This window comes from Saccoglossus kowalevskii, chromosome 4 (genome assembly GCF_978046115.1).
Source record: "Saccoglossus kowalevskii chromosome 4, keSacKowa6.1, whole genome shotgun sequence".
NCBI lineage: Eukaryota > Metazoa > Hemichordata > Enteropneusta > Harrimaniidae > Saccoglossus > Saccoglossus kowalevskii.
In genome coordinates this window covers 21,610,056-21,626,055 of record NC_140644.1, presented here as the reverse complement: position 1 = coordinate 21,626,055, position 16,000 = coordinate 21,610,056, and the positions used below count along the sequence as shown (strand labels likewise).

The window sequence follows — 16,000 nt, the reverse complement described above, 5'->3', positions numbered from 1 at the left end:
AGAGAGTCGTCACCTACGCATGCGTCAGATGGCCATAGCGTGTCATTGTTTACAAACAAGCGTCTACCCATGAGCCTTTGCATTTTTAGTGTGTGTTGTTATAGTCGCTTGAGACTCGATTCCCGTGTGTGCGCAGGTGACAGACAACCCTCCCGCTTTAATAAACTTGAACCCACTTGAGAACCTTCTTTCATTTCTTGTTATTCAAAAGAGCTACCCCAGAACATGTGTGTGACTGATGTTGCTTATATACAGACTCCATTAAACCTCCCCCCAAATCCTAAGTGTTTCAATTTGGTCTTTGTGATTTCCTTGACTTTCTTTCTCAGTCAATGTTCACAAATGTCATTTAAAGCGGAGGGGTCATCACTGGTGCAAAGGCTCATGAGTAGACGCTTGTTTGAAAACATCGCCACACTATGCTCGTCTACCGCATGTGCAGGTGGCAAAATCCCCTCTTTAATTCGAATACAGTATGGAAGACTATTTCATCGACTGTGAAAAGCAAACACTAGTAACCAACGTATTCTTTGGTCCCTAAAACTGTGAACCTACTTTATAAGTTTATTTTCTAAGGTCTATGATTGAACAGACTTGCTGCAACCACTTTTAAAGAAATTTGAATTGAGAAATTCCTAATTATGATGCTGTGATTTGTACCTTAGGTTTTGTATTTGTTGAAAGAACTGAATCAGGATGCTAATACTTTGCAAGATACCGACGATTCAGAAGTGAGAAGTTTGAAAGAAAGACTACAGTTCCAGGTATATACACTCTATACATTCACATTGTATGAAAAAAAAAGCATTATACCAGTATGTATATCTGTTCTACAAGACCTATATTGAACACAAGTTATGTGTTAGGTAATTGTTGATGTTTGACGCCAAAGTTTACCAAATCAGTGTGTGGGAATGGCCCTCCCCATGTTGCCAATAATTCTACTATATTCCTAAAATCATAGTCTCCTTTTTGCTCTATGCTGGTATAGAACATTACTTAAAACCACAATACGAGACCATGTTGTTTAGAATTACATGTGTAATTTATTTTCTGCATATAGTATAACGGTATCACTTGTACCACCAGGTCGTTGTAAGTTTATGATTATTCATAAAATTAGGTGCTCAGTGCAGCAATATAAAGAGTAAATCCAGTGTGAACCTTCCCCAACCCAGGATTTTTTATTCATGTATAATGCCTCCATGAGCTAGACAATTTACATATAGACTCTACTGTTTCTGTACTTACTCTACTAATTGCACATGTGTTTATATAAATTAGAGGCGTTTCTATTGTCAAAATCATTAATATTTTACTGATTCAGTAAAGAACAAATTCATTTTCTGGTGTATATATGTGCTTTTCATAAAGCAAATAATGGGTATAATTGAATATCTCGTGTATTGTCTGAATTGAGAAGCACTGTCTTTAAATGTATTTTAGCATTGATTATATAATACTTTACTTCAACCATTGTTCTTTCAGGAGTCTCAGATAGCTGAATTAAATGCTATTCATGAAAAATTTCAACAAGTGTCTGCTGAAAATGAACTTCTTAAAAAGGTAATCTTAAAATATTATCAATTATTTAATTATCCAACCATTGCAATGACTCCAATTGATCTATAATTCAAAGCAGACTCATTACAGCCAATCAAAATTTATACCGTACATAGCCAGTACACTGAAAGCAGAACATTAATGCGTAACAGGATTTTAGGTTGTTCTGATGAAAACTTGTATTCTGATTATCAAAATCAGTCGCAATCTTACATTTGCAGACACAACTCATGAATGCCGAACTACTAAATTTTGTTCATGAATCATAATGTTCATTTCTTAGCATCATTGTCAAAAAAAGCCACAAAGTTAAATTTTTCGAGATAAAATCTGCTTGGAAGAGTTGTGCTTAACATTGCATTGTCTTTCAATTTAATAGCAATTGGCAGTGGCCAAGTACCAAAAAGACAGGAAGCTATCGTTTTTGCCAGAGTTAACTGACCAATCTAGCGTATCTGACATGAAAACAGTAAAGGTATTTTTTTTTAGACATGAAAATTACAGGTGGCCAACTAAGCTCTTATTTGCATACGTCTCAGTTAAAATTTGAACACTACCAAAAGCTAATTGTTTTTTTTTGCATATTGAAGAAATATTAAAATTAAGTTGTCAGTAGGACAATTAATCAACAACATTTTCTGGTTTGATTTTCATTTGATGTAGTATTTGTGAAATTACATTGCCTAGTGTACAGGTGACAGTATTCTGGGAGGTTTTCGTTGTGTAATAGTTGCCACAAAGTTAAAGGCCACATAGCTTCCACGTTGTATATTGACACTAGAAAGTCGACTGTTTCTGTATACTGAATGTGTAGCTTCTATGGTTTTGATAATTAATTTCAAGTGAAATAAAGCTTCAATGCAAGTCAGCAGTTAATTATACTTAGGAAGTGATGTTTAGTGTTTTAGGATAGCAGAGATATGGTAGAGTGTGAATAAATGCTTGCTCACTGTAAACTTGTGCTGAGGTAGGTGAACTTATGGCCAGGAAACGTGTTTCAATCATAGAGGATTTATGCATATAATTTCTCCTCTAAGTAGAGATCACCAAATACATGCATCAGAGTGTAACAAGTGTATTTTGGTATCTATTTTAAATACTGTACAATGTTTCACATACTGTTCAAGTTATAGTAGAGATTTGATTGAAATGTATGAGATTTGATGCCTTTATTATCTTATCTATTAATGTTTTACTTTTATTTAGTTAGTTTTATCATTTTAGTCTTTTGTTATTTGTTATTTTTTACCATACTAAACCCCCTGATTGATTTTGGTTGTGTAATAAAGTTATTGTTAGTATCTTATTATTTTATATCCATAATAACAGTGTTTGTTCATTTTTACTGTAATAAAAAAAAAAAATTCCTATCGCTACACATTTTAATGCATCTAACAATCGTATTGTAAAAAAAAATAGATAAGATAAGATTAAATGATTTAACTTTTATTCACTAAAGGTCAGAGTTGAACAACCATTATAATTCAGTAAAAAAAAAAAAACTCTAGGCATTGGCGAGGGTACAATTTGCCTTTCTAAAATGCAATGCTTTGTGTTTTCAAATTAGAACGGATCAATAGAGTATGCAAATGAGGGCTTAGCTGGCTGTCTGTATTGGTTACTGTTATATAACAGCAAACGCATATAAACTATTAACCTTAAAAAGCAGGGATATGTTTCATTCGATGAGGTGTTCAGTTAAACCAAACATAGTTTGTGGAGTGTTCATCCGTAATAGACCATTTTCCGTACTCTGAGAGAATCACGCGTTATGCGTGAAATCGAACGTAAAAACAAAGGTCATAGCGTCGTAGTGGCGTCAAACATCGCGTGGGATTCGATAACGCGAAAATATTTTGGGGGCATTTCCATGCTTAATAATGTGCTGTATACATTTGATGATAGACAATTTTGATTAAGTGAGGGTATTCGAAAGCAATATTCCTCTGTCGAAGATCGGCCTGTCGATGTGAGCTACGAAATAAAGAAATTCGAGTTGAAAATCAAATCGTTTGATTTTTGCGGCAGACGTTCGACGTGCGTCTTTCATGCATCTCGCAGTTGAACGGAAAATCACCTATTTTTCTTTCATAGAACCCCACTAAAATAAAGAAAAAGAAGGCTGAGGTGCTTGATGATATATTTGAATCAGAAGATGAATCTTGGGAGAGTGATGAAGACGACAGCGAGTATACTTACGAAAGTGATTCCTCATGGTGCGAGACTCCTATCAAACCAAAACAAAGGAGAAGAACAAAGATCATAGATCAGAATAAGAAACAATCACTTCTTAAAGTACCTGTAAGTAGGAGATTTCCAGTTGACATAAAGTTGATCCTACAAATTGTCTTAAATAATTCATAGTTTATCCTGATTCTAAACTTGTATGCCTGGAATAATTTTTTTTGACTCTCGTGTGCGAAGCACAACAAGGGAGTCTTTGCAGTTAGTGTGTCTGTCTGTGTGTGTGTCTGTTCCACTGCTATCTCAAGAACCATACATCGGTTTTTGATGAAACTTGGTGCATAGATGCTCTGGGCCAATGCGCAGATTTGATTAGGTTTTGGTAAAAATCCATGCATATTAATTACCTAATTTGCATGATAATTAGCTGATTTTTAGCTGTTCCATGACTGTTCCACTGATATCTAAAGAACCACTCATTGGATTTTGATGAAACTTGGCACATAGATGCTCTGAACTAATGTGCAGATTTGATTAGTTTGGGGTAAAAATGTGTGCAATATTAATTACCTAATTTGCATAATGATTAATCAATTTTTGGCTTTTCCACTGATATCTCAAGTACTAATCATCACATTTCAATATAACTTGGTACATAGATATCATAGAACACTGCACAGACCTGATAGTTTTTAGGGTAATATCAGTACATATTAATTACCTAATTTGCATAATTAATAAATTTTCAGCTTTCAATATTTCAAGTAGTAATCATTACATTTCAGTGAAGCTTGGTACATAGATGTCATAGGACACTGCACAGACCTGATAGTTTTTAGGGTAATACCAGTACATATTAATTACCTAATTTGCATAATTAATTAATTTTCAGCTTTTGATATTTCAAGTAGTAATCATCACATTTCAATGAAACAATATACATAGTTACTTAAGGATTGTGCAGAGACCTGATTAGTTTTGGGGTAAATATTTGTGCATATTAATTACCTAATTTGCATAATTAGTTATTTTTTTCCATGAATGTTCCACTGGATTTTAATGAAACTTTTAAAGAGTATTCATCATCACATTTCAATGAACCTAGGACTAAGCAGAGACCCAATTAGTTTTTGGTAATCACCTAATTAAAATAATTAATTAACACTGATATCTCAATTACTGATCATCACATTTGAATAAAATTTGGTACATAAATGCTTTAGGACAATAGACTGATTAATTTTGGGTTAAAATTGTTCATATTAATTCTCTAATAATAATTCATAGTTTTTTTGTTCTAATCACATTTCAATGAAACTTGGTACATAGATTACGCAGGCCTTATTAGTTTTACACTCAAATCTGTTCATATCTGTTACCTGATTTACATAATTAGTTTTCAGCTATTCCATCAATAATTAATAAGTAATTTTTAATTAACTTTTAATGTGTCTTCAATACTCTCAGCACACGGGAGTTCTTTCTAAGCTTTCTTTGATTTTAATTGCAGACTGGATGTTCTTGCAAAGGCAATTGTCGAGGACGATGTGGATGCACAAAATCGGGACGCGAATGTGATGACACATGTCGATGCGATGACACAAAATGTCTGAATAAAGATGGCAGGAGAAACTCTGGCGGTGATAACAGTGATAACGATTTGTCTATGCAGGTACAGTACCTTTATTTCTAAACTTACTTAGTTCACTCATGGAAATTGAGGTTGAGTTTTGGCTACTGGTAACCCAGGGTATTTGATGTGTCTCGTCAATTACGCACATAATTCCTTCTTTACAGGAAAATAGTTCCAAAAGAGGTATGGAAATTGCGTTCTTTTATCATCATGTGACAAAAGTTTGATAATGTAAATCTGACCCTTCTCATTAGTGTATGAAAAAGCAAAACAAAGAAAATGCATATCTCTCAATCAAATCAAATAGGGTACATGTTGTGATAAAAAGGTGTCTTCTCCCTATTGTCGTTCTATTCAATATAAGAAAATACTCTCGGGTTTATTGTCCTAAAGAACCAGTCACTGTTTAATTGTAAGTTAGAATTTGCCATTACATTGTCATTCTGCAACTCTGCAGTGTCCCAAAAACACAATCTCAACATTTATACGTGACATCAACTGTTTCTCGGACATGCCTGAGCTAATTTTATTTAAACTTAGTATGAACATCACACATGAGTCACTGATGTATGACGGTAATTTGATACAAAATGGCAGAGAGGTGGCTACGTTTGTTACTCATTTTGTTGGCCTGACTGGCCCCATTTGTTGGCCCCATTGATTTTTAGGCAATTGAGTGAGACAAATAAATGTTTTCATGTATTGTGATCTTTTGTTTAATTTCAGTCTATGAGCCAGTCACAGTTGTCTTCCACCTCTTCTATTTGTTTAAATTCCACCTTTCTGGCAAGTCCAGACAATCCCAATGAAAACAAACCAGAATCTCCCAGAAAAGCATTAAAAGATGTAAATACAGGATTATCTGCCGATCCAAAGAATATAAAGGAGTCTGGTGATGGAGCATTGAAAAAAGAATCATTCAAGAAACCTGGAATATTTGTGAAAAGACCAAAACCAGACGATGAAAGTGCAATTAATTCCCAAGGAGTGATTAGTAAGAAAAAGCGAAAACTGCTAAGTACATCAAACAAATCTTACTTCAAACCACCTCAGGTGTAAAATTTACAGATTTGCTATACCTGTGTATACACCATTCATGATATTGCAGAATCAGTTCCTCTGAAGCACAGCAATTTTGTAGAGATTCAGAGTCGAAATGAAGCCTCCCAAAATCAAGCTGAGTCAGTTTGACTGCTGGGAAGAAAAAGAAGGGTCTTCAAGGAGAAAAAAAATTGTGACTTGTGTAGGTGACTTGAAGCACAAACAAAATTCTTGTGACCCTGATTTTTTACACTTATTTTGGTTACCAAATTACAAATGTTCTTCAAGATCATTATATCAATGTATAATTTTATGTTGTATCAATGACACACCATGCAAATCTGCCTAGAGTTCACACTACAATGCATTATATGCAATACCAGTATGTGAAAATCTGTGGATGACAATGAGCAGCAAATTTGTAATATGTATATTGTTGATGAATACAGCAGTGTATCATTGGTTCATTATATAGTCTGTAGAGAAAAAGTTCCAATTCTTTGGATCAAAAACATATTAATATTTGAAGTGCCTTGCATGTTTTTATCCAGCTTGATGTTAATATTAAAAAGGTTTACAGAACTACATTGTGGATGTAGACAAATGCAGTGAACAGGTCAAAATGAAAGGGTTCACTTGATAATACATTCCTATTTATATTCAAATTTCTTTTATACAACTATAGCATTTATATTGTGGCAAAACAATTTGTGCACCTATCCAGATATCAACAAGTTTGTATAGTTATTTAGTGTGAAGACTAGTCTGAATTGTACACTTTTATGTAGCTGGTTATTGTTGCAGCTCTCAAGTTGTTTTCAACAGCATAAGCTTTATAATGGCCATTGTTGTTAGTATCTTAGCATCTTAGTATTTGTCAGTGTTTAATCTTCTGGCAGGATGGACTAAAATTTGAATATTATAACAAAGTGTATACAACAAGAAATGTAAATAATATGGTACTAACAAGTATTTTAAAAGCAAATTTTCTGCCCCCCTCCCTCTTGCGCAGGTGATATTTTTATTTGAATAAATAAATGTTCTTATGATTAAAACATTGCTACAACAAACCTAAGTAGAACAAAATGCTACAAGTCTCTGCCAAAAGCTAGTCAGTTTTGTAAATGTATTCTTATCTTTTAGTTAGATATTTTCCCATGTAAATAAAGAAAAATAATACATATTGATTTGAGTAGAATTCAGTTTTATTATTATTGTCTATGGTGTCACTACTGACCAGTCAGCACACAAATGTTTCTGTAAAAAAACACACACTATAATGCAGTATAGCCTTGAAATAGCTGAGTGGCAAAATTAAACTGACGCCAAGAATGGTGTGACTGAGAGCTGTCATTCGATCTTGTCAAACTGACCTGGATGTATCAACAAGTGCATACACCAGCCTCTCTATACCCTACCCTTTCTTCAGGTTATGTTGAGCTTGTCATAGCACCAATAACTACAAGTACAGAAACAAATGGTAAAAAAAATCTAAACTTTTATACATTGTATAAAGCACCAGCTCTTAGAGAAAAACAAAATATTACAAAAACAAACTTACATTTACAAGTTCTCATCTAAATCTACTCAATGCTGTACATGTATATTGTGTGATCTAGATCTAGAAAAAAACCTGAACATCTGTTCTACAAATGTACATTTATGTAAAACTTCTAACAAGAAGTGACTACATAGTGGAAAATCATAATACTAGTAACTGGAAATATCCTTAATTTAAACATAGACCTTAAGGTCTATGATTTAAATCTTGAAATATTATTTGGTTATGCTGATAAATATTCAAACCTGTTTAATTTCAATGGTTTATTAGGCAAAAGTCTGGTATATGAATGGCGTATAGTCATTTTCTGGTTTTTATTTGTAAAATTCAGAGTACCTTCTAGAAAGAACATATTTTTGCTATGACAAGAAAAGGGAAAAAATACAACAAATTTATCCTGCAACCCAATTATGGATCAACTTTTTGGATATTACATGTATTACATACATCTGTCACAGCATGCCGTAATTTTACGGGGTTTTTTCCTCCTACCATATTAGGAAATGTGAATTTCAAATATGGAACGATTACGCTCATAAGCGTCCTCTAATAATAAAAACAAACATGGCTGCCACGAGGGTTTGACCGGACTCCACACAAAGAAGTTTGCCGAATCGGTTCTAAACTTTTTGGATTTCGGCATTCTCATGGAAGGAAAAGATGTATAATAATAAGGTTATTACGAGGATACCTCAAAGTATACCATTGCATCGATCTCCACTGCGCATTGGTCGATACTACTACTGTACTGTCTTCGTGCACACTTTGAAGTATCCTCATAATAACTCATACTATTACATAGCCCTTTGAGTTTTTGACATGATACAAATCATTTCCATAGAAATCCATGCATTATTTCATGGAAAATAAATAATATTTCCCAGAATCCCATAATTATGGCAATCAATTACCTATCATATAAAAACATTTATTTTTTCACTATATGACACCAAGCAATATTTTCAGATATGACAATATTTTTCCCCCTTAGAAACCAATGGTAAATGGATTTTTGTGATTTTATGAACAACATACTGTAAAACATGTTGAAAAAGCGACATGCAATTTTAGCGAATTGTGGTACATTTGTAATAGCGAATCTCTCTTGTCATTGATTTCCTGTTTTCATAATAATTGTCTGTCACATGCCAAAACACATGCGCAGTTATCACCTCCATAAAAACAAAGAAAAACTAAGTTTAATTAGGAAGCACCCCAGATTTTTATGTTCCAGATTACTGTATACAAATTCCCAAGCCTTGGCCATTTTGAATTTATAATAGTCATTAGCAAATCAGTTCTCTCTCTAAATTCGCTAAAAAGACATGCTCGTGAAAAAGACATGTTTTACAGTAAATAAATACCGGTTAAACACAGTGTGAAAATCATAGAAATCTGAATATCTGTTCAAATGACATTAACTGCTTGTAAAGAATGATTTTTCTGGTTGAAATCAATGTTCAGTCATCTATGTAAGCTTGTCTTGGTATTGGGGTATATCCAGTATCATGCCCTCTGATCCAATACTATCAACGAGTTCACATTTCATGGTTCTCAGCTTCCCAATCATTGCTATAATAATAAATGTACAATTGTGTGATGGTTGACACATAGCAGACGGGGAAATTAAACTTCTGATATCATTATTGAAAAAAAAAACACATGGAACTAGATGCTTACCATAAAATCTATATTAGAAGCTGCATCCTTAATAGAAGGTACACACATTCTTTTTGAACAATTGCAAATGAAAATTCCTAATAGAAGCTGCATCCCCTCCGTTGCATTGCATCATTTCAATAGATTTTACAGTACTGTACTTTTGTAATATAATTGACATACCAAATTAAAAAAGCTGATTTACAAAAATCAAAACTTTGTAATCTTGGTCAATTGTACAGCCAGTATTTGAACGCAGTCAAGTGTTCAAAAAAACAAATTTGTCAAGTTGTTCAGTCACAACAATTTAGACTGGTTTTACATATGGATATCATTTCTCTCCAATTTCTTGAAGCAATGGGGAGGGAGTGGCTGGTTGGCTGGATGTAGGCAGTGGTAATTACATCATTTAATGGCCTTTGACCACCAGATTAAGTCTGCTCTTGGTAGTCCATCTAAAGTTTTAAATCAAAACTAACATGCACTATTAAAATTCATAAATTTTCTGGAACTATATGGAGTCATTGTGCATCACCAAAACACAAAACCATGGTGCGAAATACACCCAGCATTGTGAATATGCCGTGTCATAACTTTTGAATTAGCTACTGGTGTACTGGAAATATATTTTAAGTTCTTAGCATGTTTTTTCAAGTTATGAAATTATTTCAAAATTAGCAATATATTGGCTGAAATTTCTTAAACATCCTACATTCATCACGTGCAACAGGCTAAAAAACAACATTTTGCCAGCATAATCAAGGACATTGTCCTTTAAATCACTTATTTTTTTTAAAAGTTTTGATTAATCTTCAGAATGAGCTCCATGACTGAATTGGTCTGCAACAGCCAACAAAAAACAATTAAAATTTAATTACTAGATTAGACAATCAAATGTGTACAAACCTTGCAATGTGTCATGTAGCGGCTTGTTGCTTCCAGTTTTCATCTTTGATAAATTTTGTTTCAGTTTGGACAAAATTTGCTTTTCTGTATAACTGTACTTGTATTTTGTATCATCATCTTAAAAAGAATTAAAACACATCTATTGGTAATTGTTCATGCTGCGTTTAACTGACAAGTTTCAAGTTCCGCTATTACCTTAGAAATTTGCATGCTAGGGTGAAAACCATTCCACACTGTATGTGTATGTAGGGGGGGGGGGGGGGGTTGATTTAGCAGTGTTAACATTTGACAGCTCATCAGAACACCGGGAACAAAGGAAACCAGCAAACAAATGGCTTGAGCTAATGATCACGCCCCCATAGTCGCATGAAAACTGACTGTTGCCGCTATAACTCAAGAGTTGCCTATTGTGTTGCTAGAAATACAAACTTCCACGAAAATCACTCAACGAATTCAAATTTATTTTAACCAGTTTATGTCATTCGTTGGCATAATGTATATGTCACCTATGACTAACTCCACCTTAATGTTTCCAGTATAGATGATTATATCGATGATAACTAGGCTTGTATTCATTCTGATTAAAATCTGATGTAGTGTACACGCTTTAATTATTTTGGCTATAAAATTAAATCAATTTTATTTTTTATTACTTTTGTTATTAATGCCTTTTTATTTCATTATTTTACTTTGATTTCGGGATTTTTTTTTTATTTTGCCCTTTTGCAATTACCAACACTTCAAAAAATAAATACTAGATCAAAATGAAAAAAAAAAAATATACAAAAAAAAGCCAAAACTAGGATCTTATTTTAATCAGATTTGTATTTATTTTAATAATATCTGTAACATTACTCACCTGACTGGCTATCAAATGTTAACTCGACCTTCAGTTTATTTCCATGGATTTCGTAATTATGCATAATTGTTACAGCCATCTTTGCTGACTTTATATTGGAGTACGTTACAAACCTTGGGGATAAAAACAGTATACTACAGCTACACAAACATCCATCCTAGTGAGATGAAACAGAGGCTCTTGTATGTGTTATGACCTGTATTTATCTTTAATTGCAAAGGTGTAGCTAATGTGATGACTGTGAAATTCCACTGGAAAGTTGATGTCAGTGTGATGTGAAATAATTTGGAATGTGCTGAGCACAGGTGATGTCAATTAACATTATGACATAATCTGTGGCTTTCAATACTTCCAGTGTGTGTGTGTGTGAAGAACATAGGTACCTTGGAATAATATGCAGACATGATTAGTTTTGAGATTTTTTTTTATTTATCCCATTTTAGCCTGTGTAGGAACAATCTCAAAAACTAGAGAACTGATTTTGATTAAATTTGCTACATATATTGATGCTGCACATCTGATGATCTTAATAACTTCTAATAACATTTACTCTTTCACTGACTGTGGGGAATTTTCATTTCCTAGGATATGTTTGTATGAAACAATGATTGCATTATGTTTACATGAGAGCCTTGCAGAGTTTAACTTTCATTTTATATTGCTAGAGCGAGAGTGACTGATTTGTGCTCATTTTTGAGACAAACAATCCTTTACTTTGAACACTATTTAATTTGCATGGCAACAGTCCACCCTATTTAAAGTAATCATACATTGAATGAAAATGCTTAGTCAGGACTTAGATCCTAACAATTTTTAGGGTCTATGGTCAGGAAGGTGACTTGACTTGACTTGATCCTGTAATATTCACAATGCTGATTCCACATACAGACATACTGTGGAAATGTAATTCCTGATGATCAACAGTAACCCTAGAACCTAACTGCCTCAGAAACTCCCAATGGACTGGTACTACGTACAGCAGTAAGCGATAGTGTGGCGATACTCTGTACACAGACAGGAGTGCAGCACTAGTATTGCAAAAAGGTACGGCACCACCTTTCCTTGCAGCTTCAATTAATAGTTCAATCATTCAATGTATATTTTACCACACTCAGATGTAGTTTGGGTGACTAGCAAATACTGACCTAGCTTGATAGCAGCACTGGTATCTCAGCGATAGTGTGTACTTTACTATTATCAATATGTAATACTATTATTTTTATAGTGATTGGTAATTCTAGCACAAACATTTCCAGTGTAAATGTTGACTGTGGCAACCAATATTCGAGGTGTGGCTAACTATAATTTTTTTTTTTTTTCTACGTTGCACATGAAGATTTTAAATATTAAATTAAAATCATTTGTCTTTATCTGAAAAGGTGATGATGTGCATTTCAAAGGCATTTTAATGGAATTCATCAATACTATTGATGATAGTCGTACAAGAGTTAAAAGTTCTACATAAGTCTGAAAAATTCAAATTTTACCAAACCCTAAATTCTCACCCATATTTATAAGACATATCTTCATTAGGAATGATAAGACGCACTTTTAGTACAGTACCACATCTTCTGAACAGCTGACAAAACATACTCTATAAATAAACAACAATAACAACTATTAACTCTTTGAGCCCATTAGGTCAACCTTTGTCATCATTCTCAAAATAATACCCACATAATACCAACATTTTAATCAAGACATGCAACGAATAAGAAATTATGTCAATTTGATTCAAAATTATTAGAAAAAATACAAAAAACAAGCAGCCTCTCGACTGAGATAGCTCCGCTGTTAGCAATGCACATTGCAATTAAAGAACAGAAGATATCATTAGAAAATGAACAATATGTATAGTATCAAAGCAACAGGACTTCAAAAATATCACTTTTCACCAAAAATATTCATCAAAATTAGATAATTGAAGATATCATCACAAAATGAACAAATCTGAGAGAGCTTCACATGTAGTACCTATATATGTAATATCAAAGCTATCAGACTTGCGGTTTTTAACAAGAAGTCAAAAATATCACTTTTTACCAAAAATGACAAAAATATTCACCAAAATTATAGAATTAAAGATATCATTACAAAATGAACAAATCTGAGAGAGGTCCACATGTAGTACCTATATATGTAATATCAAAGCAAATTGACCTTCGTTTTTTAACAAGAAGTCAAAAATATCACTTTTTACCAAAAATGACAAAAATATTCACTAAAATTAGAGAATTGCTGATATCATCATGAAATGAACAAATCTGAGAGAGGTCTACCCAAGGTATATATACACCAAGTATCAAAGCATTCAGGCTTGTAGTTTTGAAGAAGAAGTCAAAAAAGTAAAACATTGACACGGACGACGACGAACGACGCCGACGGACAATCACTCATATGATAAGCTCCGCTCGACAAAGTCGACAGCGGAGCTAAAAATTAGTAGTCTGACTAGACAACTGAAAATTCACACAATATTAATATATTTTTTTGAATAACCAATAGTTTTCAAAGCAATATTTGTATTCACACTTATATGCTTGGCTCTATATATTTACTTAACCCGATGAACTACCAAATTATTAAAACTCGCAGCCCAGTAGACTTTCAAGACAGTTTGTTAGTTTCAAAACCTTAGTGAGAAAGTAAATGAGCAGTAAAATTATTAGAAACATTTACACAACCTGACTCATGTTTAATGGCACTCTGCCAACATAAACAGAATATCCACTTGGTTTGGTTTCATGTTTTGGTTCTTGAATCTGCACAGAAGTAGATAAAAAAAAAAGTGTCATTAATGTACTGAGTGAATGACACTCTGACAAGTATGTTATATTAGACACACTAATACATCCCTGTATATATGACTTCACTTGTTTCCAGGTGTCACAGATTACCATAATTTTTCCAGTAGTTGGACCCAGGCACTGTACACATAGCCTGTTAAGAGCCTTCATAGTTTGCCAAAATGAAAGGGTAGGCAAGGGTTAATAGAAATACAATTTTTTTTTACCTTACATAATGATTAAATCCACTACATGTACTCAAAAAATATAATTATATATTCACTTAATATACACACACTTAATGCAAATCACATTATATTATGGGGACGTGGGGGTCATAATTTTGAGCTATTTGGTCTTGAATGGGGTATAGATTTGCTTGGATGGGGCCAGGGGATGGAGTCTATTTTTTATAATTTACCTAAGTTTTAAATTAGTACTTTTATTGATGAGTCCAGATGATGGGTGGATTCATCGCCTAAATAAAGTTAGTGACAATTTGGTCTCTGATTAGATATACAAAATCACTATTTGGTCTACTTCCCGGCCGCACACCCCTACCAAACTGAAAGGCATTAACTATTTTTGAACAGTGACCCAAAGGGCATACACCTAATAAATTACACTATCAATGTACCTTTTTCCGAATTACTGTCCCACCAATGTTGTCTGGGGACGTACACTCAGGAACTGACTCGCCATCCTTCAACAGTCCCAAAATCTCTCTGGTAACCTTTGACCTGTCTCTTGAGACACCAGTCTCACCAGATGACGGTAGGCCAGACATAACTGAACGATGTATTAAGAGTGTTGGACCTATCTGTCAATGTTTCTGTTAAAACATAGAAACAAATGAGGAAGTGACGTACAGACCATCGTTGGCATAGAATAGCTAGTGACATTAAGACAAATTATATTTATTAATGGACCGCGCAGCACAATTAATTTCATATAAATGTATTTTGCTAGCTGTGGATTCATAGCTCTTCTTGCTCAAAGAAAAGTTCATTATCTTATTAAGTTGCAAAAAAATGACAATACCTCTTGCTCAATACTTAAAATTTTCATTTGACTTGTGGCAGCAACACCATAACTCAATTACATAATTGGGTCACTATTAATAATGTATAATTGTATAAAATATTTTACTTAAAGTATTTTTTTTTTCCTTTTTTGTAGTTCTTAGTTATTTTTATTAATGGTTGCATTGTATTTTTGTTATGTATAGATTTTCATCCATTCCAATGGATGTTAAGTGATTAAAGATTATTATTATTATTACTACTGTGTTAATATTTAGTCCTTGTGATGATATTTTAGTCATTTCTGATTGTTATTTTCAGACATTAGGATTTTTATCGACCTAGAAGAGCTATGGTTCCTCCTGTAGGCTTGCGTGACACAAACAGGACGATCACCGCCCATATTTACCAAAAAAGAAATGTCACACCATCTTTATGGATTCCATTCTATTCATAAAATGACTTCGATTTAGTATATGACGTCATGATACAGAAAGTGTCCACACTTCCGAGTCATTTAAAGGACGGTAGTCGTCTTGCCGCGTCCTGTTCGATATGGGACTCATAGCGACGTATATACAACGGTTACGCGTGTAAAATACATTGTTTATTTACATGAAATTCGAACATGCACTGTGCGACGACCACCGCACTTTACTAGTAAGCATGTCGATCCCATTTACAAACAAAAAGCACGATATTTATTTAACGTCGGCAATTACTCTGTATGCACCTAGTAACCTATTATGACGTCATCGAAACTTACCTCACTCCAAAGCAACACCA

At 33.5% G+C, this 16,000-nt stretch overlaps 2 protein-coding genes across 2 annotated transcripts in view; one reads left to right on the top strand and one right to left on the bottom strand.

Annotated features, from left to right (window-relative positions):
• The window catches only part of LOC100376433 (chromosome-associated kinesin KIF4-like), a 30,254-nt gene extending 22,650 nt beyond the window's left edge, over positions 1 to 7,604 (top strand). The window contains 6 exon segments of the mRNA XM_085497956.1: positions 666 to 764; positions 1,489 to 1,566; positions 1,943 to 2,038; positions 3,658 to 3,864; positions 5,258 to 5,419; positions 6,107 to 7,604. Of these exon segments, the coding sequence (XP_085354082.1) occupies positions 666 to 764; positions 1,489 to 1,566; positions 1,943 to 2,038; positions 3,658 to 3,864; positions 5,258 to 5,419; positions 6,107 to 6,439 (975 nt within the window). The 3' untranslated portion in view covers positions 6,440 to 7,604.
• A 4-nt stretch (positions 7,605 to 7,608) lies between these two features.
• On the bottom strand, positions 7,609 to 15,014 carry LOC144357894 (putative RNA-binding protein 46). The gene is made up of 6 exons (XM_078011938.2): positions 14,830 to 15,014; positions 14,091 to 14,168; positions 12,912 to 13,000; positions 11,407 to 11,519; positions 10,548 to 10,664; positions 7,609 to 9,554 (listed from the first exon to the last, which is right to left on the bottom strand). The coding sequence occupies exons 1-6, from the start codon at positions 14,977 to 14,979 to the stop codon at positions 9,451 to 9,453; spliced, it is 651 nt and encodes a 216-aa protein (XP_077868064.1). The 5' UTR covers positions 14,980 to 15,014; the 3' UTR covers positions 7,609 to 9,450.
• Positions 15,015 to 16,000: the final 986 nt, after the last annotated feature.